The 21543-nt window shown below is 47.2% G+C and overlaps 2 protein-coding genes across 10 annotated transcripts; one reads left to right on the top strand and one right to left on the bottom strand.

The window, feature by feature from the left end:
• The first annotated feature begins 13535 nt into the window (after positions 1 to 13535).
• Positions 13536 to 17707, top strand: LOC122375402 (pyrroline-5-carboxylate reductase 3-like). Of its 9 annotated transcripts, none has more exons than XM_043354766.1 (2): positions 13536 to 13560; positions 15615 to 17707. In XM_043354766.1, exon 2 carries the CDS (start codon positions 15628 to 15630, stop codon positions 17041 to 17043), a length of 1416 nt encoding a protein of 471 aa, XP_043210701.1. In that variant the 5' UTR covers positions 13536 to 13560; positions 15615 to 15627; the 3' UTR covers positions 17044 to 17707. The 9 variants fall into 9 exon arrangements, with proteins under 9 accessions (XP_043210701.1, XP_043210699.1, XP_043210694.1 ...); XM_043354764.1 differs by lacking the exon at positions 13536 to 13560 and adding an exon at positions 13591 to 13613; XM_043354759.1 differs by lacking the exon at positions 13536 to 13560 and adding an exon at positions 13737 to 13839.
• Positions 17708 to 18027: 320 nt separating this feature from the next.
• LOC122375404 (NADH dehydrogenase [ubiquinone] 1 beta subcomplex subunit 4-like) lies at positions 18028 to 21038 on the bottom strand. Its single transcript, XM_043354768.1, has 3 exons — positions 20775 to 21038; positions 18624 to 18767; positions 18028 to 18179 (listed from the first exon to the last, which is right to left on the bottom strand). Exons 1-3 carry the CDS (start codon positions 20910 to 20912, stop codon positions 18108 to 18110), a joined length of 354 nt encoding a protein of 117 aa, XP_043210703.1. The 5' UTR covers positions 20913 to 21038; the 3' UTR covers positions 18028 to 18107.
• Positions 21039 to 21543: the final 505 nt, after the last annotated feature.

Genomic DNA, 21543 nt, shown 5'->3' with positions numbered 1-21543 from the left:
AGGTTCCGAAGTCCATGCTACTGAAAGCCCGATTTCAGGTGTTTGACCTGACCTTGACCCGACCTGTGGCCTCAAAATTCCATTTAAAATACTCATCTGAAGCGTCTCGTCACGTTCTTTCGATTGCCGCCTCGTGCGTTTCGCTGCGCCTATTGGTTCTCGAGTTATCGGCTGGGGATTTTTAACGCCCCCCCCCACCCCCTCAGCAAACGGCGGGTGGCGAAATACCCCAGCAACTGCCGGGATAACCTCAGGTGACCTGACCTTTGAAGTTTGACCTGACCAAAAAAGTGACCGAAATAATTTCGTCGTGATCTTCGACGATCTTTCGAGTGCCGCTTACCGCGTGTCACGACGTGGTCCAGGAGCTAATTGATAAAGGTGGATTTCATGTGAGGATCTTGACAGGACCTGACTTAACCCTCGCCCGTAAAGGGGGGGTCGAACGGACCCCCCCCTCGGTTTTTCGCGAATAACTCACGTAAAAATCGGCCGATCGCGACGAAACTTTCAGTACCCTCGAGTTGATCAATTTTACACCTACCCTGAAAATTTCATGACCCTGACCCAAATGACCTTTGACCTGTGACCTACTTTTCAAGACCATGTTTGGCCGGAATCGCGATTCGGCGTATGTCGGCTCGCATTAGCCACGCGTTTGCAGTCTTTTCGTGGTTTCAAGCGTTCAACCATGTGACATGATATTGCATTGCCCCCGTGCATTAGGGTGGGTGTCAAGGTCACCTGAAGGTCAGGTCAGGTCATTGACCTTTGATGACCTCGGTTCACTTTTTCGAGTTTTACATGTTTCTGGGCCAGTTTTTGGAGCTGAGTTCGAATTAAGCAACCATATGAGCATTTACTGAGTAGTTTTGGTGCCTTCGTAACACGTTACGAAGCTGTCAGAGGCGGTTGACACCTACTACGAATACCCGGCAGGACCCCTACTGGTTGACCTGACCTGACCTGACCCGACCCGGCCTAAATGCATGAAGACATCATCTGTGATCAAAACTAACATGATATTCGTGATCAGCACCCCAAAAACCCCCATAGCAGCCACACTTTACAACGTTTAACTGGTCCTGATTTTCCCGACTTTTGGGTCATTGACCTGACCTGGAAGGTCAACCAATGATCTAGGACCTTAAAATTGGGTATCATCGGCTTCCTCTCGTCACGGGCAACACGCTCGTTTTTTCCGCGAAGCTCTACCATGATCAGGGCCAGGGGCGAAACGGCAAGGGGGGGGGGGGTCCAACGGACCCCCCCCCCCTTATACGTTCGCGGCTGGAAAAACACCAATACGGGCGAGGGTTAAGATGTGCATGCACCAATGGCCAAGTCATATGCAGTATTGTCTGGCTGTTCCAATGCATGAAACAGTTTTTCTTCAACGATGAAATAATGCCATTTTCTGATTTTTGGAATAAAAATACCTATTCTCCATATTAGGCATCATTTTCCGCCCGAAGTTCTGAATTACGGAATGCTGCATGTCATAGTCACCAAATTTGCTCACAGGCGAGATTTCCTATGCGCTCTTCCCGTACCCCTTTTCTCAGGGCCTATTTTAACATGTTAACTGGGGGGGGGGGGCAAATGCCCCCGCACTCAACGGAATTGCCCCCCCCCCCCCAGTCGTCGAGATTTGCCCACTATAAAAATGGGCATAAAGGAACAGGGTGACAAACATACTACTGTGATTGTTTTGCAATGGATGTCAAATGAGTCAGTCTGCAAGTAATAACCAGTGGTGGATCCAAGGGTGGGTCATATGGGTCGACTCATGACCCCCGCCCCTTGGGGCTCGGGGACACCACAGGCCTGCCAGGGGCACCAACGGCCTGTCAGGGGCACCACAGGCCTGTTGGGAGCACCATCGACCTAGCAAGAGCACCATAGGTCTGCCAGGGGCACCACAGACCTGACAGGGGTCCCACCGACCTCGCAGGGGCACCTTGGGCCTGTCAGGGGCACCACGGGCCTGTCGGGGCACCACAAGTTTGTCAGGGGCACCACAGACGTGTCAGGAGCACCATCGGCCTAGCAAGAGCACCATAGGTCTGCCAGGGGCACCACAGACCTGCCAGGGGCCCCACCGGCCTCGCAGGGGCACCACCTTGGGCCTGTCAGGGGTACCACCACAGGCCCGCCAGGGGCACCACAGGCCTGCCAGAGGCACCACAGGCCTAGCAAGGGTACCACGGACCTGTCAGCGACACCACGGGCCTGTCGGGGGCACCTCAGGCTTGTCAGGGCCAAGGGACACCACAGTCCTTTCAGGGGCACCACAGGCCTGTCAGGGGCACCACAGGCCTGTCAGGGGCACCACAGGCCTGTCAGGGGCACCAGAGGCCTAGCAGGGACACCACATGCCTGGCAGGGGCACCACCGGCCTCGCAGGGACACCTTGGGCCTGTTAGTGGCACCACGTGCCTGTCGGGGACACTCCAGGCTTGTCAGGAGCACCACAGTCCTGTCAGGGCCCAGGGGCACCAGCGGCCTAGCAGAGGCACCATCGGCCTAGCATGGACACCACCGGCCTTGCAAGGGCATCATGGGCCTGTCAGGGGCACCACGGGCCTGTCATTGGAACTTCAGGCTTGTCAGGGGCACCACAGTTCTTTCAGATGCACCGGCGGCCTAGCACCATGGCACCATGTTTGGCCGGGATCGCGATTCGGCGCATGTCGCCTCGCATTAGCCGCGCGTTTGGCAGTCTTTTCGTGGTTTCAAACGTTCAAAACATGGGATATGATGTTGCTCCCATGCATTATGGCGGGTGTCAAGGTCACCGGAAGGTCAGGTCAGGTCATTTGCCTTTGATGACCTCGGTTCACATTCCGAGTTTTATATGTTTCTACTTAGGCTAGTTTTTGGAGCTGAATTCAAATTTAGCAACCATTTGACCGTTTACACAGGGTGTCTCAAAAGTTCGTTGACAGGTACCAGCCAGGCTTTTTTTGTCAATAATTCGGAATCAACAAGAAATTAATAGTCAAAATTTTGCATGGGCATTGGTGGCAACCTTCCTCAAGCAGTTTCATTGTTTTCAAACGCATTCGACCCTTCATGAGCTCACAAATAGGGTTCACCTTTGACCATGGATCAGACATGAAAGTGGAGGTCGCAAAATCGGGTCGGCTGAGAAGCAGACAGCAGACTCGTGCTCCGAAGAGCACCTGAATATGCAGTCCTAACTATTGAAAACTGACTAGAAGCTAACAGACAAAGGTTACCCAGTTTCAAAAATTGCAGGTCATCATAAAATAAAGACAAAGACAAGTGACCCTCCAAAAGTGTCAATTAATGTTAAGTTTTATCTTACGAAGTTTCAAGAGGCAGATCTGAAGCTAATAGCTTTCTTTTACACACAAAATCCGGACAAAACCGCACGATGGACATGTTTTGGTCGTTCACAAAGCAGAACCTCTCCTGAGGAAAACACTCCGGAACCTAGCGAAGGTCTTGGCATGGGAAATGACGAGCGTTTGGGATTTGCAAAATTTGCACAATGTGTCTAAGAAACAGATGACCGACACATTTTGCTACGATATGCTGCGAAAAAATTGCCGCTGGCACCTCCCATTTGTTCAAGAATGGGGTTGTTTTGAAAAGGAAAATGGTACCTACTTGGGAGGTCGGCGCCAGTCATTCATGAAGGAGTTGGTGCCAGAGAAGACCTACGAAATACTCACGGATGGTGTCGATGCAAGCTGTCGGCTTTAACCCGCGCCCCACTGGGGTCTGTGTATAACACGCCCTACTGGGGGGGGGGGGGGCTATTCATAGCCCCCCCCCCCCTCCTAACTCCGAAACTACTGGGCCGATCGTCAAAATTCAAACGGCGTCTGATAGCCCCGGAAAAACTGTCGAGCGAAACCTAATTTCATTGACCTCGAGGTCACCGATGACGTCACAGGTCAGGTCAAAGTAAAAATTATTAGCATTTTGGCTTGTTCACATTTTGGGCTCTGGCCGCCGTCTTACAAGTCAGATCAGGCTCATTTTTGGTTTCCACACTCGTGAACAGATGCTCTAGATACCTTGAGGGTACCAAACTTGTACTTTGATTTTCAGGTCAGGGTCAGGTCATCACAGGTCACGGAAATATTATGTCATGCGTCGGTCACGTGACATATGTTTTATGGTCCATTTAGGCCATAGATTTCGAATTTGATGTCATCTGTGTCATTCGAGGTCATTTTGAGTCGAATTTAGCTTAGGTCAGGTCACTTTCAGGTCAAAAAGGTCAAATTTTGAAGTTAAAATTTTTCAACAAAAAAGGTGTCTATTGGATGCAGTTTGAGCTCAGGAACACGATGGTGCCATTTATATTGGTGTACGATGTCAAATACGTACTGAAAAATTGATTTGAAAATATAATAATTGTGAATTTTTTGCAATAATGCGTATAACTTGGCCATTTTTGAAGATATTTAGCTAAAACTTGCTAGAGTTAGTCATAATCATGCGTTCTGTCACATATACTCCGGTTTTTTCGAAAAGTCAAAAACTTTTTGAAAAAAATATAAAAATATAAATTTTGAATATTATTATATAAAATTTTCGAAATTTTCAAAATTTTGAAAATCCGAGATAGCAGTTTGATAGCGCGGTCAATTCTGAGTCCATTCATGTAAAGAAATTGGATCTAGCTTAAAAACTGAGCTCTTGGGAGCGATTGCCGTGGTTCAATGTTTTGCGTCGAAATCGGACGAACATGACGTCACTCTGACGTCATTTCCGGCCGACCTATGGTAGCTACGAAGTTAAAATTTTGACACAAGGTGTCAAATTGATGCAGCCGAAGGTGCTGAAAGTTTGGCGTCGATCCGTCAAGCGGTTTGGAAGTTATTGCAGAAAAACGGGAGGGGGGCTATAAATAGCCCCCCCCAGTGGGGCGCGGGTTAAGGGAGAAACGGATGTTGCCAGGAAGCTCGTCAAACCTAACTCCGACGCAGAAACTGCAGGGGATTCCCCTGCAAGAGCTTGAAAGTTGAAAGCTGGTAACCTTTTATCAGCCTCCGGCAGCTGACGGAGCGACGAAAATCGGTATGGGCAAATATTTTTGGAGATACAACAAAGGGTTTGGTTTCTAACCTTCCGAATCAGTTGTCAAAGCATGCATATTTGTCTAGTGTACACACAGACACCAAAACCTTAGATTTTTGGCCGGTTCTTATATGCTTTATTGGCATGGGAAATGTGTCAAGGAACTTTTGAGACACCCTGTAGTTTTGGTGCCTTCGTAACATGTTACGGAGCTGTCAGAGGCGGTTGTCACCAGCTACGAATACCCGGCAAAACCCTTACTGGTTGACCTGACCTGACCTGACCTGACCCGACCTGGCCTAAATGCATGAAGACATCATCTATGATCATAACTAAGATGATATTCGTGATCAGCACCCCGAAAAAACCATAGCAGCCACCCTTTACTATGCTCTAACTCCCGATTTTCCCGACTTTTGGGTCATTGACCTGACCTGGAAGGTCAACCGATGACCTAGGACCTTTAAATTGGGTATCATCGGCTTCCTTTCATCACGGGCAACACGGTCGTTTTTTCCGCGAAGCTCTAACTCGATCAGGGGCGAAACAGCAAGGGGGAGGGTCCAACGGACCCCCCCCCCCCCCCATATATACGTTCGCAGCTGGAAAACACCAATACGGGCGAGGGTTAATGGAATTATTAAAGACCATTTTCCAGGTTGCCCCCCAGTCAAATTCCCTTAAAATAGGCTCTGCCTTTTCTGCCAGTTTGAATTAGTCTGGGTCGTAATGGTCCTACTCTGAATGCTCCGGCACTTACTCCGGCCGAGGTACGCGCAAGGTCTGAAGCTCTACTGGAGCTGACACACGCTCCCGGAGCTCACCCGCACCACCACAGCCGGACTCTAGCTGTATCAGCCTGAGCCGTGCCGTACAGTAGGTCTATTAAAAAAGTCCCCAGCACCAGTGGGCGCTGCCTTCGCTGAGCCGAACCCCCGTCTGCCTGTCCCATATCGCGCCGGGCTCAGGTCAGGTAGGGTCAGCGGGACCGCTCGGTCCGGCCCGCGGGCGGTGGACGGGCGGCCGGTAACGCTTTCCGCCAGCCAGCTGTAGAATCCAACAAACGGGACGGCCACCGCTCAGCGCAGCGAAGCTGGTGTTAAAGAATGGCAGTAGATGTTCATGGCCACAATGATTATGAGATAGTCATTGTTGGCTCGTGCCCCACAGGAATGCCTAGACTTTCACGCCCTGTTGGAGGGGAAATGGGGATTGAGCATCATTCTTTTAACCCGCGCCCTGGTGTGGGTCTGAGCCACCTTCGCCCTGGTGGGGGGGGGGCCAAAATGACCCCCCCCGTCTAACTCGAAAACGAAGAGGGCTAGGAAGACGCGGAAAAAAGCAAACGAAAGCCCATAACAAGTACGTTCGAAAGTATTTCGGTCATTTTTTCGCTAAGGTCAATATTGAGGTCGCTAGAGGTCATCATAGGTCAAATTTCAGTGTTTTCGGTGTTGCCGGACATATTCCGCTGTAGCTCGGAAACTAGAAGAGCTAGAGAGCCGCGGAAAAAAGCAATCGATAGCTCTTTTCAAGCTCTTTCGCCAAGGTTCGTCAGATTTGACCTCAGCTCAACGGTTTGGCCTACAGAGGTCATGCAAGGTCAACTTGGCAAATTTCGTTGAAAATGTTTTTAACTATAGCATGCATTCACGAGAAAATAGAGAAACGATTCATGCACCATCGTGCTTGGCTCGTCGAGACGCGTCGAATGATATATAGTTTGACCTCGAAAGGTCATTTTGAAAATTTGACCTCAGGTCAAGGTCATGACCTTACCGAAATAGGTCATGCTGCATATCATTCGATCCGCATTGACGAGACAAACACGATAAACGTCGAACGGAGTCTCTATCTCTATTCAATAACAAGTAAGTGCAGAAAAACCGCTGGTGACCTCTGGTGACCAGGGAGATGACCTAGCGTGACCTCAGCGAGGTCACAAGCAAATGGTTTCACATGGGCTGTGATTTGCTGACCCAAGACACTTCAATAACGAAATATAGGAACAATCACGCCCGATTTAGCTGAAAAACAACTACTTTTCGATTCTCCCATTGACTTATAATGGGGAGCAGCGATGACCTGACCTGACCTTAGGTCACATTTATAAAAAATCCGAGATAGCCATTTTGTAGAGCTGGGTGACATCTTCAAGTACTGTAAATTTTACATCGATCGGATAAAAGCTGTGCCTTTGAGAGAGCTTTGAACTTTTTTAGAGGTGGTGTCAGTTTTGGTGACCTTGTGACCTGACCTGACCTGACCCGAACCCCCAAAAAAAGGACATGATGTAAAAATGTTGAATAAACAGCTATACAAAGTTTCAGGGCGCTAACTCAAGTGGTTTCTGAGTTATCGCTGAAAAACCACAGGGGGGGGGGGCCAAAATGGCCCCCCCCCACCAGGGCGAAGGTTAACTCATCTTTGGGCATTTAAGTGGTATTCGAAGTAGCGTCAAAAGTAGCAAAAAGAAGAAAAAAAATACTTCAGCCAATTTTGGATCGGGTCATAGCCAGAGGTCATGTCACTAGAGGTCATCGATGGTAAAAGTTTGCTTAGACAGGGTGCGTTGCGCGCATCGGTGCATTGGTTTTCCAATTTCCATGGAAACATCAACAGACTCGGAAGCTCGCAACGCTAGCGTGGACCCGAATTCATATCAACCGCCGCAACAATGCAGCAGCACAGCGCAGCGTGCTGCAGCGCGGTGCCGTGAAACACCGCCCAGGGCTATCCATGTGTCAGAGCAATCCAACCCACGTGATGGGCTCGGCCTCAGCGGAGCATGAGGTCCAGGACTCCCGCCCAGGCCCCCTGTCTCCCCCTAATTCCTATCATCCTTCCCACTCTGAAATCGACCGAAAGAGCCTAACCTAACACAACAATCAGCTCGTTTACCGCTATGTCTGAATAATATTGTCAGATTTAATTAAGGTCAACGGCTTAGCATGTAAATAACAACAACTGCCACCATCGGTATTATGAGAAAACCAATTGCTTTTCAACAAACACTTAAAAGTTTTTAGCTTAAAACTTGCATGAAATTAAATTTACCAGCCTCGTGTCCCTCTTATCAAAACGCTTCGAATGAATCAAAAGTTGATCTTTAAAGGTCATTTGAAAAATTTTGCCTTTGTTCAAGGACATGACCTGACCAGAAATGGTCATAATGCATAGCAGGATATTAGATCCGTATCGTGGAACTTTACAAACACTTCAGATGATTTCATAACTTAAGCATGTCAATCAAAAATAATTATTACATGGCTCATATGTAAGCTGGGTGTGTGTGAACACGCTTACGAGTATGTTGAACGCAACTGATAATGTTCTGTTGGCCACAATTTCTATATTTAATTTATCCTCCCGGATTTCATATTTTTGTTAATGACACCTTGACGATGTCGAGAAAAAACGCTTAGGAGATTTAACAGCCTGAGATACATTCAGTATAAGGAAGGTTCAAGGGTGCTAGATTCCTTCCGTCCTCGCTATCCTAAGGAAAAACCAATCCGCATCGCCCCTAGTCTTCATGCTTCCCTCTTTGGACTGCAGGTCACCCCACCAGCCAACCTGTAGTTGATGTCGGATCCATTCCAGGACACATAATGCTCTTCGGGTGACCGTTTGGGAGACGGCTGGACCGTCCCGACAGGGCAATCGTCCCACGGCAACAGTCTCGCTTCCGCAGATCACTGTCGCTGGCTCGCACAACCCATGAATTACTACACCAGAGCATAGTTATGTCATAGCTCTGCAAGGGCCTTTTCAGACCGAAAAAGATGGCCCCCAACAAAACAAACAATTTTCTCATTCAATATTGTATCTCATCAAATACCACATGTTTTCAGAGTATTTATTATGCGTTCCGCCCAAAAAAGCGCAGTTCAATTTTCTCCCATTGACTTGAGCGATCTCAAAATTGACCCGGCCTTTCTGTCAACAATGTCAAACTTGCAAAGTAAACGTTTCAAATACATATACTGTTGCCCATGAAAATCGCTGAAAGATCTGAAGCGATCGGATAGTCGGTGTATTTAGATATGATGAGCAAAGGAACTTTCCTTGAGGTAAGGTCACTTGACGTGACCTGGTGTTATGACCTTGAATTGAAAGACTTGGGCGGGAAAAAATGGGTCGTTTGAAATATCAAAATGCTAGATTTTAGCAATAATTGCAAACACTATCCCGGCCAAATAGTGAGTGAGAAGGGAGCGATTCCCCGACCCCATGTTTAGCTCCTATAATTGAGCTAGCTGCTAGAGCCTCGCGGAAAAAAAAACGAGTGCTTGCGTCGTTACGTGACGCAGCGACTGGTACCCCATTTTAAAATATCAGTGACCTCTTAGGGCAGGTCAAGGGCCCCAAGGCATTTGATCGGTTTTTGGTAAAAAACTAAACGCATTATCGTCATTTCGATGCAATCGTGTTTTCTGTTCTCAGACGCGTCGATTTATATGCTTTTTTGTTCAGGTGAAGCAATTTAGGATGTTTACCTCAGGTCAATGTCATGTTAGAGCAACGCAGGTCACGAAGCTGTTGAAAGGAGGACATGTTGCATAACGTTTGATTCGACAAGTCTTGCATGAAGTCCATTGATGGCTGTCCCGACTGGCTAGCTCATTTTGATCGGGAGTTATTGACGAAGCACTCGTATGACCCTAGTGACGTCATAAATGACGTCACGCAAGGTGAACAATGCAAAAGTGAAGCATTAGACCTTGCCAAGAATATATGAAGTCATGATTTCATGTGCTTGAGGTATAGTTGCAGATCATTTCCGACGCCAAATTAACAGTTTCCATAATTCCCCATTATGCTTTATATGACACTAAGTGCATTGCGGATATTGCATCATTTTATAAGCGACAACCGTGCAGAGGTTTACTTAACCCGCGCCCCGCTGGGCTATTCAGCCATACGCGCCCTGCTGGGGGGGGGGGGGCAGATTCTGCCCCCCCTGTCTAACTTCCGAACCGATGGTCGTAGAAAGACGGGGAAAACGGCAATCGAAAGCTCTCAACAAAGCGGATCTTAAGAGCCCATTTTTTTGCTTAAATAGGTCAGAGGTCAGGTCAAGGTCAGGTCAAGGGTACAAAATGTAAGTTTCTACAGTATCGGCCTTGCACCGTAGTTGCCGAAGAATGGACTGAGACTGATTGCCCAAAACGTGTTCTTAGACTACCAAGACAATATTCGTTGCATACAATGTCATTCAAAGGTCAAGTTCAAGGTCAGGTCAGGTCAGGTCAGGTCACCAAAAACAAAATATAGAAAAGGGCATGTGCGACACATGTTTTATGGGTCATTTTACTCATAGAATTCAATAGGCACACTCAATAAGTGATATGGACCACCTCTGGATGAATGTCAGGTCGAGGTCAGGTCAAGGTCAGGTCAAGTGAGGTCAAATTTTGAAGTTGGTTGTTAAGGCCTAAAAAGGTGTCTATCGAATGCAGTTTTTCACGGCGAATCGAATGGTGCTATTTTTGTTTCCGTACGAGGTCTAGAACTTCCAAAAAAATCATTTTTCAAAATTTTTGTGTGTCGTGACGTCATAAATTTTTGAATAACTCCCACATTTTTGAACCGATTCGTCTAAAAATTGGTATGTAGGTGCACATAGACCAGTTCTCTGACATATATTCCGGTTTTTTCGATACACTCAAAATTTTGGATTTTATAATTATTTTCCCAAAAAAGTCAGTTTTTTGAAAAAATTTGGGCCAAAATCCAAAATTTTCAAAAAACCGAGATAGCCAATTGATAGACAAAGTAGAATCACGTATAACCTTTTTTGTTACGTCTTGATTCCTTTAAAATTGAGGATGTTACCGGCGTTTGAAATTTTGCCGTTTTTGAGGCGAAAATGGCGAACATGACGTCACTAAAACGTCAATTTCTCAAACATTTTCCGACGGATTTCGCTCAAATTTTCAGGGAACGTGTCAAATTGATGTATGATAAGATGCTGAAAGTTTGACGTCGCTGGCGTAACGCGTTTAGAAGTTATTGGCGAAAAACGGGAGGGGGGGCAGATTCTGCCCCCCCCCCCCCCAGCGGGGCGCGGGTTAACCCTATTCCTGGCGGGCTCCGCCGGGACAAGAAACTGGCGGGGGGGGGGCCGATTCGGCCCCCCCCTGAGATCTCGAGAACGAAGCAAGATAGCGACAAGCGGTAAACGGCATCGGATACGCACGGCCAAGATCTACAATTTTTACAAAGGTCATTTTCAGGTCAGGTCAAAGATGACGTCACAGGGGTCGAAAAAGTCAAAATGGCGGCGCTAGATATGGAGAGAGTTTTTCTCGAATAACTTTCGAATTAGTCAAGATAGGAACAAACTAAGGGCATCATCGTGATCCTCTCGTCAATCCGCATCGAATGATATATATGTTGACCTCGAAAGGTCAAGGTCAAAGGTTGACCTCAGGTCACGTGACCTCGAGGTCATCATGTATATCATTCGATGCGTCTTGACGAGCTGAACACAATGAGACCATCCACGCGTCTGTATCTTGTTCCTGTACGGAGTTATTGGCCAAAAACCTTTGGTGACCTTTGATGACGTCACATGACCTCACAGCTGCCCAACAGCAAAACAGACCTCAAGGTAGTGAAGGTTGATCGTATATGAAGTCATGTATGGTATATGGGGCCATTCCGACCCGTTTTAGTGGTAAAAACAGGGAGTTGATTTTTCCCCCATTGACTTATAATGGGGAGGTCACGAAATTGACCTGACCTTAGGTCACCGATATCAAAATTCCGAGATATACAAATTGCACATACTGGTACCCTAACTAAACCCTGAAGAGAAGAAATTGATCGGTCAAAAACTCTAGCTCTGGCGTGATTGCAAACTTTTCTGAGGTAGCGTCACCAAACCGCCTCTGGTGACCTGACCTGAGGTCAGATCAACTCAAAATTTTCAGACATGTTGCGTAGAAGCCTTTTAGGAAAAGTCAGAAAATTTGAGCTTCCTAGCTCAACGCGTTTGGGAGATATAACCAAAAAACCTCAGGGGGGGGGGGCTCCTGAGGCCCCCCCCCCGCCAGGAATAGGGTTAAGACGTCATAGTTAAGTGACCTGACCTGAAAACGTGGTTGATGTCAAGTGATCCGGCTTGAATGAAATGTAAGGCATGTGAAATGTCAGCCTTCTATCATCAGTGTGCTTTGAGCTACCGCAAAAAAATACATGGTGGCTGCATCTGGCTGCATCCACCCCTTCTTCTCGGCCGGCGAGGGTTAAACCTCGCTTCGAATTATTGCAGATAATGATGCGACCGAAAACAAAGCATTTATCTGCGTCTAGAACGGCCACTGACTTGTTGGACAAGATCCCAATCTTAATTCACTAGATGGGAATAAAATACTCGGTATGTGATACATATAGTTATACCCCTCGATTTGCCCTCGCGCTAAGTCTATTCTAATCATCACTGTCGCTTTTTTATCCGAGATGATGTCGCCGCTAAACGGGTTGCTTTGTTTGCTTGCTTGCGTTGAATGGCCATTACGGATTATTGAAGGATTATGATAAAATAGGAATGGGGCAAGGGAGGATATGCACTGCAGGTGTTTAATTTAGATCACAAAGGCATCATTTCCGGCATCGTGCAGAGTCATTATCTTCCCCTCCTCTGCACTGCGGCATCTCCGCGCCCCACACACGGCGTCCTCACTCTACGGCCGGCCGCCGCCAACTGACCCACTCGCCGGGCGCCGCGACCTGACCCGTGTCGCTGCCGCGGCCTGCGCAATAGAGTCGGGGCTGGAATCCGGGGGTTCGGCCGGCCGGCCGCCTCTGGAGCGGGGGACTTTTTTAGTAGACCTACTGTACCTCAACCGTTCTTTAGTCAAGCTACGAGTAGAGCAGCTACGAGGCACCCGGACCTGGCCGTGGCACGGGCCGTGGCAGAAAGCCAGTCTAGAGCAGGACTTGGCGGTCCGAAACCATACCAACTCCGGAGCGCTACGGCATATACTATACTGGCTAACCGGAATAGGGACATATCGACCAAAACCCCTGGTCAGTGTTCACCCCGTTTACCTACACCTAACACCGGCCCGGCCCAAATCTGGCGGGTCGGAGTTGCCGCGGCAGAACGGACTTGAGCAAAACCAACTTGTTGGCTGGGATTCCGTTTACACCGGTCCAAATCTGGGCATGTCTGAGACCGGAGTTGCCGGGACAAAACGGACTAGAGCCAAACCAAATTGCTGTCTGGGTTCAAACTTCAACGTGACATGCCGATTGCCAGGAGGGTCGTCACCTCTCCCCGGGCCAGTAACGTTATGGAAAAACAGCCTAGGCAAGGGACATGATCATTGCTCACATTCCACAGCTTACCGTGCCGATTTGGTGCAAAACACCCTGCATTTCGAGTGATTTATTTTTCGTTCGGGGATTAAAAGATTGTTTAAGGTTATACTAATTTTATTTCAAGCGTCATTCGACAAACAAACCCCAGCAAGCAACGTCCTAGCGATTGAGGTTGATGAATAAAATAAACGACTTTAAATTTATCCTGAAGGGACCAGCTACATGTATCAGTATCTTTTTTTAAATAAGATGCGTTAGGTGTACTCCAATTTCAAATATGACCCTTTTCCTCTGCCGAAACAAGGGTGGTTTGAAAACAAGGGATGACGGTTTTGAATGCTGAGTTGTGATTGGTGCGCATTCGTTTGATGCTGCGTGCATTTTGAACCTGGCGAAAATCGAACATTTTCTTTGCATTTTCTACAGTCGGATTTGGGGTGCCAGTTACTGGTATGTTTATCTGTTAGTATAATATTTATTCTATAAAGTTAATAATACTGATCATACTGATATTGAACTCTTTTTCATCTGATATTGATATCCCCCTGTTCCACACTACGGGCTCAGATATATTGCAGTTGCCTCTGTCTTTGTACTTATGTTTTTGTCACTTAAATTTTGCCTGATATCCTTGAGTTGATTCCTGATTTACACATTTTTTTAGTATAATACCTGATGCTGGTATAATAAACATCATGAATCCAGCTATCAGCATTTCAAATTGTGATCCTTTCAATTTTAGCATATAAATATGTCATCTGTGCTTTCTGGAATAACAATGGTGTGTAGCCCTTTTTATTGTTATTAAGAATTCACTCCCCCTGTCAGATTCAGGTGAAAATAGTGATTTTTTTATGGAGGAAAGAGGGGACTGCAACTGACATTAGTAGAGCAGACGTCACACGAAGGTTTTCTGGTATTAGTAAGCCTAGCGTCCCAGGAAGATGCCAGATTGGGATGACGGAGATATATACCAAAACAAACCTAACCAAACCTGACGTAACCTTACCTACAACCTACAACCTACAACCTATCCTACAAACCTACAAACAAACCTACAACCTACAATGGTATCTGGCATCTTCCTGGGACGCCAGGCTTACTTATACCGGTTTTCCAACCAAACAGAGGCGCTGTAGGTTTGTAGGTTGTAGGGTAGGTTTGTAGGTTGTAGGCTGTAGGTTAGGTTAGGTCAGGTCAGTTGCTTTGCCTCGGATTGAACACTGAAGGATATACACTGTGACTGAGAGTAGGTCAGGTACCTACGATATGAATGTGGAGTCATGTCCATGCAAACCAAATTCATTTGTTAACAGTGGATACCATAAAATGAGGCTATCAGGGTGGGCTCAGGCTGGGTCATGACTCAAGAGCATAGATGGAGAAGTATAAGGAACTCAGCATGAGTGTTCTAGCACCACAAATTGCAGCTTCAGGTGCCTGATTTACTTTTGAGCCGCAAGAGATGGTGGGGTCAAGATCCTTGTGTGGTGGATTTTCAGTGCTGAAACATCCAGAGATCCTTACGAATTCTCAGCCGATCAGTATTTCCAAAACATTTTGAATGCTTTGAATTTTTCTAAGAAACATCAATTCAAGAAGATTTGCACCCAAAGAACTTTGTGGAAAGGCCACTGACTAACATAATTTTAAGCCAGTCTAATTGCTTAGTGAGCTTACCAGTAGATGCTTACCAGAAGAGTAGATGGAAATAAGGAGACATGTGCTGCAGTGCAAAGGCAAAAACTACTATGTGAGGTCGGAGTCTGACCTCACATAGGTAGTAGTTTTTGCCTTTGCACGGCAGTGTGAGCTTTGGCTCATAAAGGCTGCCTCCTGGTCATGTTGGGTATTGGTCATAGTTGTGTTTGAATGTGTTGAATATCAGATAGATTTTGATGGAAAACAGGTCTAGGTATAGCCTATAGGGGACATGAATATGGCACATCATTGCAAACCAGGACCAGGATGTGTCGAAACTTGAAAGAAGGAAATGTACCTATTTCAAAGATGAGATCATGGATTTAATGGATGCAGTAAACAAGGGGATTAGTTTCAGATCAGGTGAGATGTTATAGATTCCAGGAGCTGTCATCTATCCTTATCATCAACTGACTCCTAGGAAGGAGCCCAACACATTGGCATCATTCGTGCCTGTATCATGCTCCAATAGAAAGTTAACTACGAGGTTAAAAACCCTGACCTTCACATGTTGTTTGTTCTAGCTCAAACTTGGCAATGTCTGGTCTAGAAGAGCCTACAGAGTTGTTGGTACAGGTGCAAAAGTCGTCCAACCGGCAGGGTGAAACTGTGATCCAGGTGATGCGTCATGTGGATCCTCCGTCATCGCCTGGTGCCGAGGACGACAATGAAGACGGCGTCGATGATAGCCTGCCCATGGACAGCAGCGGCAAGAAGATGTACCCGCAGCGGTATCGGACTGCCTGGGAGGAGGTACCCGCCTTCCGCGATTGGCTGATGCCCGTACCAGGTGACCCATTCTCGGCGGCCTGCGCCTCGTGCGAGACATCCATGAAAGCTCATCGGCAGCTGCTGGTGGAGCACTGCAAGAGCAAGAAGCATCAGCGCCAGCTTGGTCACCGAAACCCGGACTTTACTCCGGTGCCGGCGGCACGGCGCGGCCGGAAGCGGCCGACTCCGTCTTCGGTCACCACCTCCTCACCGGCGCCCTTCCGCAGAATGATGAAACAGCTGCGGCCTGAGCGCGAGCCCGAACTGGAGGTCTCCTATAGCGATACCAGCCGTGTGACGTATGCCATCGGCTTGGGAGCGCAGCGCGTTGGCTTCATCGGATCGGGCAGCGTTGCGCGCTCCATTGCCAAGGGCATGCTCGACAAAGGCCTCGTAGTGCCCAACAAAGTGATGGTGAGCGCGCCCAGCGACCGGAATTTCGAGACCTGGAGAAAGTGGGGATGTCGCGTTACCAATTGCAACGACAGCGTCATCAGCAGCAGCGAGATCATCTTTCTGGCGGTAAAGCCTTCTGCCCTGGAGGCACTGGTCGCCGATTTGTCTGTGATCCCCGAAGACAAGTCTCGGTGCTTCATTTCACTCCTCTCGGGAGTCACCCGCGAGCGTGTAGCGTCGCTGCTGGCTGCGCGCCGACAGCTCCAGGCAGACATGGCCGAGCTCCACGTGGTGCGCTGCCAGCCAAGTACCCCCCTCATGATTGGGGAGGGCTCGTGCTCGTACTCGGCTGCGCCGGACTTGCCGCACAGCTGGCTGCTAGCTGTCGAGACCATCTTCTCCGCGCTCGGCATGTGCTACAAGGTGGAGGAGAGTCTGATGGATGCGCTTGCCGGCGCCTTCAGCAGTGGCCCGGCCTTTGCGTACGCGTTCGTCGAGGCGCTGTCGGCGGGCGCCGTCAACATGGGCGTGCCGTGGCACCTGGCGCGTCCCATGGCGGCCCAGACGATGCTGGGCGCCGCGCGCATGCTGATGGAGACGGGCTCCACGGCGGCCGAGCTGCGCGACGAGGCTTCCTCGCCGGGCGGCACCACGCCCGCTGGCCTCATGGCGCTGGAGAAGAACGGCATGCGCTTCGCCGTGATGGCCGCCGTGCAGGCTGCCACTGAACGTGCGCGCGAACTAGGCAGGGAGGCGTCGGTCGCCAGCGGTGATCCGATTGGGTGATGAGAGCTAGCCTTGAGCGTGGCGTATGTTTGCCCGATTTTAAAATAGTTTCCGAACACCCTACCCATTCATTTTTTTCTCGATTGCTATTGAGTCATAACTGGTATTCTCACAATTTCCGGTCCGTATTGTGTGAATCCATTTGAAGTCAGAGGAATGATACGACAACCCAGTGCGTGGTTCGACCCTGTGTTCACTATTCAATGTGTATTCCAGTAAGCCCAAGGTGACGTTCGACATAACCGTGTTAGTTTGTGTGGCAGATGAACGATGCCGTTTTGCAGGCACATAGTGCAAACGCGATTTGTGTTTCGCAACCACCGTTGATGAATGAAACAGGCCTCTTGAAGTATGTAATGTTGGAATGGAAGTCATGATTTAACGCCCTTCCATGCCAATTGTTGTCTGGAAACTCGTGTTCGGGAAAAATCAGTTCATGTGGTATTGCTTGCCATTTGCTTTGATGCAGGGTTTCCACGTCGCTAATCTATGTTCTGCTTCTCCGACTGCGTCAACGTAACGATAGTGATTGTAGTTTCGCTGGCCTCCTAAGTATCATTCCTAGCATAGACAGCGCGTTGTACATAATCATCATCACTGCATGTCGTCTGTGCATTCTAGGCCCATAGTAGCGGTGTCAATAAAAGTTTCGTTCTTTCCAGTGGTACTGCTGGTTTTTGATAAGCTCCTGCAAAGGGAGGACTTAGATAACATGACATGTTTGCAACGGATATGGGTCACACGAGCATGAGATAGGTATTACGCTCAACTTGCGAAAGATCGAGAAATTCTGATGTTTTGAACGTTCTATCCTGCCTAGCCAGCATTTTGTTTTTTATTATAAAAAACGTTCATATCGCAAACCGACATTTCATGAACAAAACTTTCATTTTACGTGACCCCGACCAAAAAGTACCAGGCTAGCTCCCGTATCACGTATGTCAATGCTATTGGCCTTCGTTTCTTTTCCACTATTACAATGTGTGACACGATCAGCTAATGTATTTTACATCTGTAGTTCAGTTCACACCATTCACGATACCACCCCCGAGCCGGCCAGCTCACTAGCGGTAGGTCTTCCAGAGGCGGTCCTTGTACGCCACCTGGCCGGTGCTGAACTCCTTCTCCTTCCTCGTCTGAAAGGTCACAAGGTACCGCGTTACACGGCTGGCTGCGCGTCTATGGACCGGTGGGGCTTGAGACGGGGTGAGATATGCAGGCTGTTGGCCATAAAGCCTACACTGCAACGCACCATTCTAACGCAGAAGTGATGACCATTCGTGCAACGTCAAAAAGTTGTCACTAACGAACTCAACATACATAAAATGTTGCATTTCAAATGATCTCAAAGATCGCATTTATGACCTTCGAAAATGTTTTAACATACTAATTCTAATTTACCTCGTGGCTCGTTACCTTTAAGTTAATTAAAACAGGCTTGATGCAACACGAGGACTTTCAACACAATTACTACGAGTAATCGCGAATAATTTAAATCACAACAGAGTTTGGTATGCCATTATCGACCACACGTAAGAGAGGCGGTCCTTCGGCAGAGACTGCAGACAGCAGATACTGACCCGGTCCCAGTGCATCAGCTGGGCGAACAGCAGGATCGGGATGGCGGTGATGCCGATGCCGCGGAAAAAGTTGCCCAGCGTCGGCCGGAACGATTCGTACTGGGTCACCCGCATCGACATGAACCGCTGCATGGCCGGGTCGAACTGCAAACAGAAAACGTGCGCGCTTCACAGCCCTACTCAGCGTTCACTGTTCAGCTTTGGTTGTACATACATCCACCTGTGAGCTGGGCAATGTGCAACAAAGGGAGCATTGGACCCTTGGTACTTGTATCATGCATCCTTATATATATTTCAGCGCTGAATGTTGAAAAAAAAATCGTGCTTGGGGATACATCACGCTAAGTCTAGAACAGATAGTCTTATAAACAAGAAAGAGGCTCCGCTTATAAATTTCATTCGAGTGTATTGTACTCTTTACAGGCGGAATTCAAGACTATCTCTGAAGCCTCCGCAGGGCTTGTTGCGCAGGTCCTGACCTCTGCCGACCGACCGGGAAACTCCGGTCACCAGGCGCCATCTGTTCTGGCGTGCCGTGCCGATTCCCAATACAGTGAACCTGTTTAATAACGTGTCCCCATGGCCTGACACCTTCTGCCCCCATCACAAGACTTCATCCAGCCTGTACGGCGACCGCTGTCACGTTCCCTGGCCGTCGGGTGTAGCAAATATTGGGCGCTAAAGCAGTCCAAAATACCGATGGGCTCAGGAGTCAGATACTATCCCCTAAGCTGATGAGAATCACGGAACAGTTACAGTTTGAGGTGTTCCCACGAAAGTAAACAAGCTGAAAGTCCCAATTCCATTCAGCTTCTAGCTGAACTGAGTGTGCCACCAGCAGCCTTGGGACACAGACACAAAACGAAAAAGTGGGAAGCAAGCAATGGCCATATTTTAATTATATGATGAGCAACAGAGCAATACATAATCAGATGATGGTCCTTAAAAACCATTTCCATCAAATTATGTATGATTTTTCTTTTTTAATTAGGAGCTATTTTGAGAATTATTTAGATATCCCTATGCAACAAGGAGTGTTTATAACCCCTGCCCCCCCCCCCCCATCCTAATTCTGCTCATCAATTTTATTTTGGTGTCTGCAGATATCAGAAATGGCAAGAAGAAATGGGCAAGTCTGAAGCTTGTTTTACAATTTTGATACACTCTTTGCTACTGCTAGAGTTATGCAAAAATTCAGGTAACCAGAGGCCAGCAATAAGCCATTTTCAAAATTCAAGCATTTTCTGAAAGGTAACTAAGCTAAAATGATCAAGTACCATCAACTGTTAGCCATAGTCTCTGGATCAATTATTTCAATTTACCCATTGAAAACTGACCCATGGACCATGGTCTGGACAACAAATTTCCAATCATTATGTTTTGATCAATTGCCTCCACTCTATTCAACTTAACAAGTGGTGCTACCATAATCATTGCAGAATCATTCAATTATGATAATTACTCCACACTGCATCCAACACCAGCTGATAACAATCAGCTGATGTTAACACATATATGCAGATTACATGGTTATTTGAGTAGCTGAAGACCTATCATTCTCCATGAGCAGAGCTGATGACTGATGTTACCTATGCTACTGAAGTGGATTGCATCTAGGACAAGATTAAAGGCTGATAGCTCTCCTATGATAGATAGAATTTACCAGAGGGGCATAATGTTAATAATAAGCCAGTAGCCACAGAATCTGAATGACATTCACATAAAATCATGTATGTTCAGATTACTCAAAATCATTAGTTAGGTACACATGGATTAAATATCAGAGCAACTAATACATTATAAATTTATAACATTCACACCACTGACTGAGGTGGAATCTAAAAAAGGGTGCCTGGGGCGATTTGAGCAAGGCTCTTGAGATTTGCTCGCACAAATCACGTGACAATTAGTCTGTGGAAGATGGGGAGAATTTTGTTGCAGTCACATGACTTAATATGTCATCTGGCACCCTATTTTCAGATTTCACCTTGAAAAACATGATTAGCAATCTTGATCTTCAAAACAAGTTGGCTGCATGACAAAAATAAAATCACACCGTGTGTTTTCATCATCCAAGGTAAAGTTGAAACCAGACACAACCCAAACAAGCCTGGGGTCTTTTAACTCGTATTGCAGCACCACATATCTTACCACATATCCACCATGCTTGTGGCTGTGAGGGTCAGAAACCAGCTTTTGCCATTGGGCTTTCATTTTCATTCGATGGTTCCGACGCTCTTCAATTAGCCTTTTCTCCTGAGGAGAAATATCATATTGTTCCCCAGACATTTTTAACTCGATGATAAGCTAATGTCTAAGAATGACTCCTAATTATCTCAGAAAATAACAATCAAAATATTATTCAGAAAGCTCTCTATTCTATCTTGAGCGCTCCCTAGCTCAAAACCAAAACATTGCCCGACTTCTTTTTGTAGACGGAATCGCGTCAAACCTAGAGGATTCAGGCAAAGTTCTCTGAAACAGCGCCTTGCAAAATGCAGAAATTGAATTTCAACTTCATCCTGAATTGTCTTAAGCCTGTTTTACGGTAAATGAAATGAGTTTTAGATTCTGAACGAAATGCTCAACTCAAATATGCGTTGATTCGAAAAGTATTTTTGGGACATATATTAAATTTATCTAAATATAGAGATCTCTGCGATATCTCTCGCTAAACACATGCAGCAGCTACTGCCAAAACAAATAACTTTATTTGAGGCACTGAAATCCAAAAAGAAAAATGATCTTCTTGCAGTGGAAACCTAAAAGGCTGCCACAATTTATATACACTGTGGCTGCCACGACTCAGATTCTTCAAAATTTCGGCCACGGCCTTTGGCTCCAAGCTAAGGGCTTGGATATGGTGGTGACTGGTCATCGGTCATCTTTATTTTCATCTTCAGTATCAGGACACCCAAAT

The sequence above is a fragment of the Amphibalanus amphitrite genome, unplaced genomic scaffold (assembly GCF_019059575.1).
Source record: "Amphibalanus amphitrite isolate SeventyFive unplaced genomic scaffold, NRLGWU_Aamphi_draft 001833F_arrow, whole genome shotgun sequence".
NCBI lineage: Eukaryota > Metazoa > Arthropoda > Thecostraca > Balanomorpha > Balanidae > Amphibalanus > Amphibalanus amphitrite.
The sequence above is the reverse complement of the archived record's forward strand: the minus strand, read 5'-3'. Positions and strand labels throughout refer to the sequence as shown.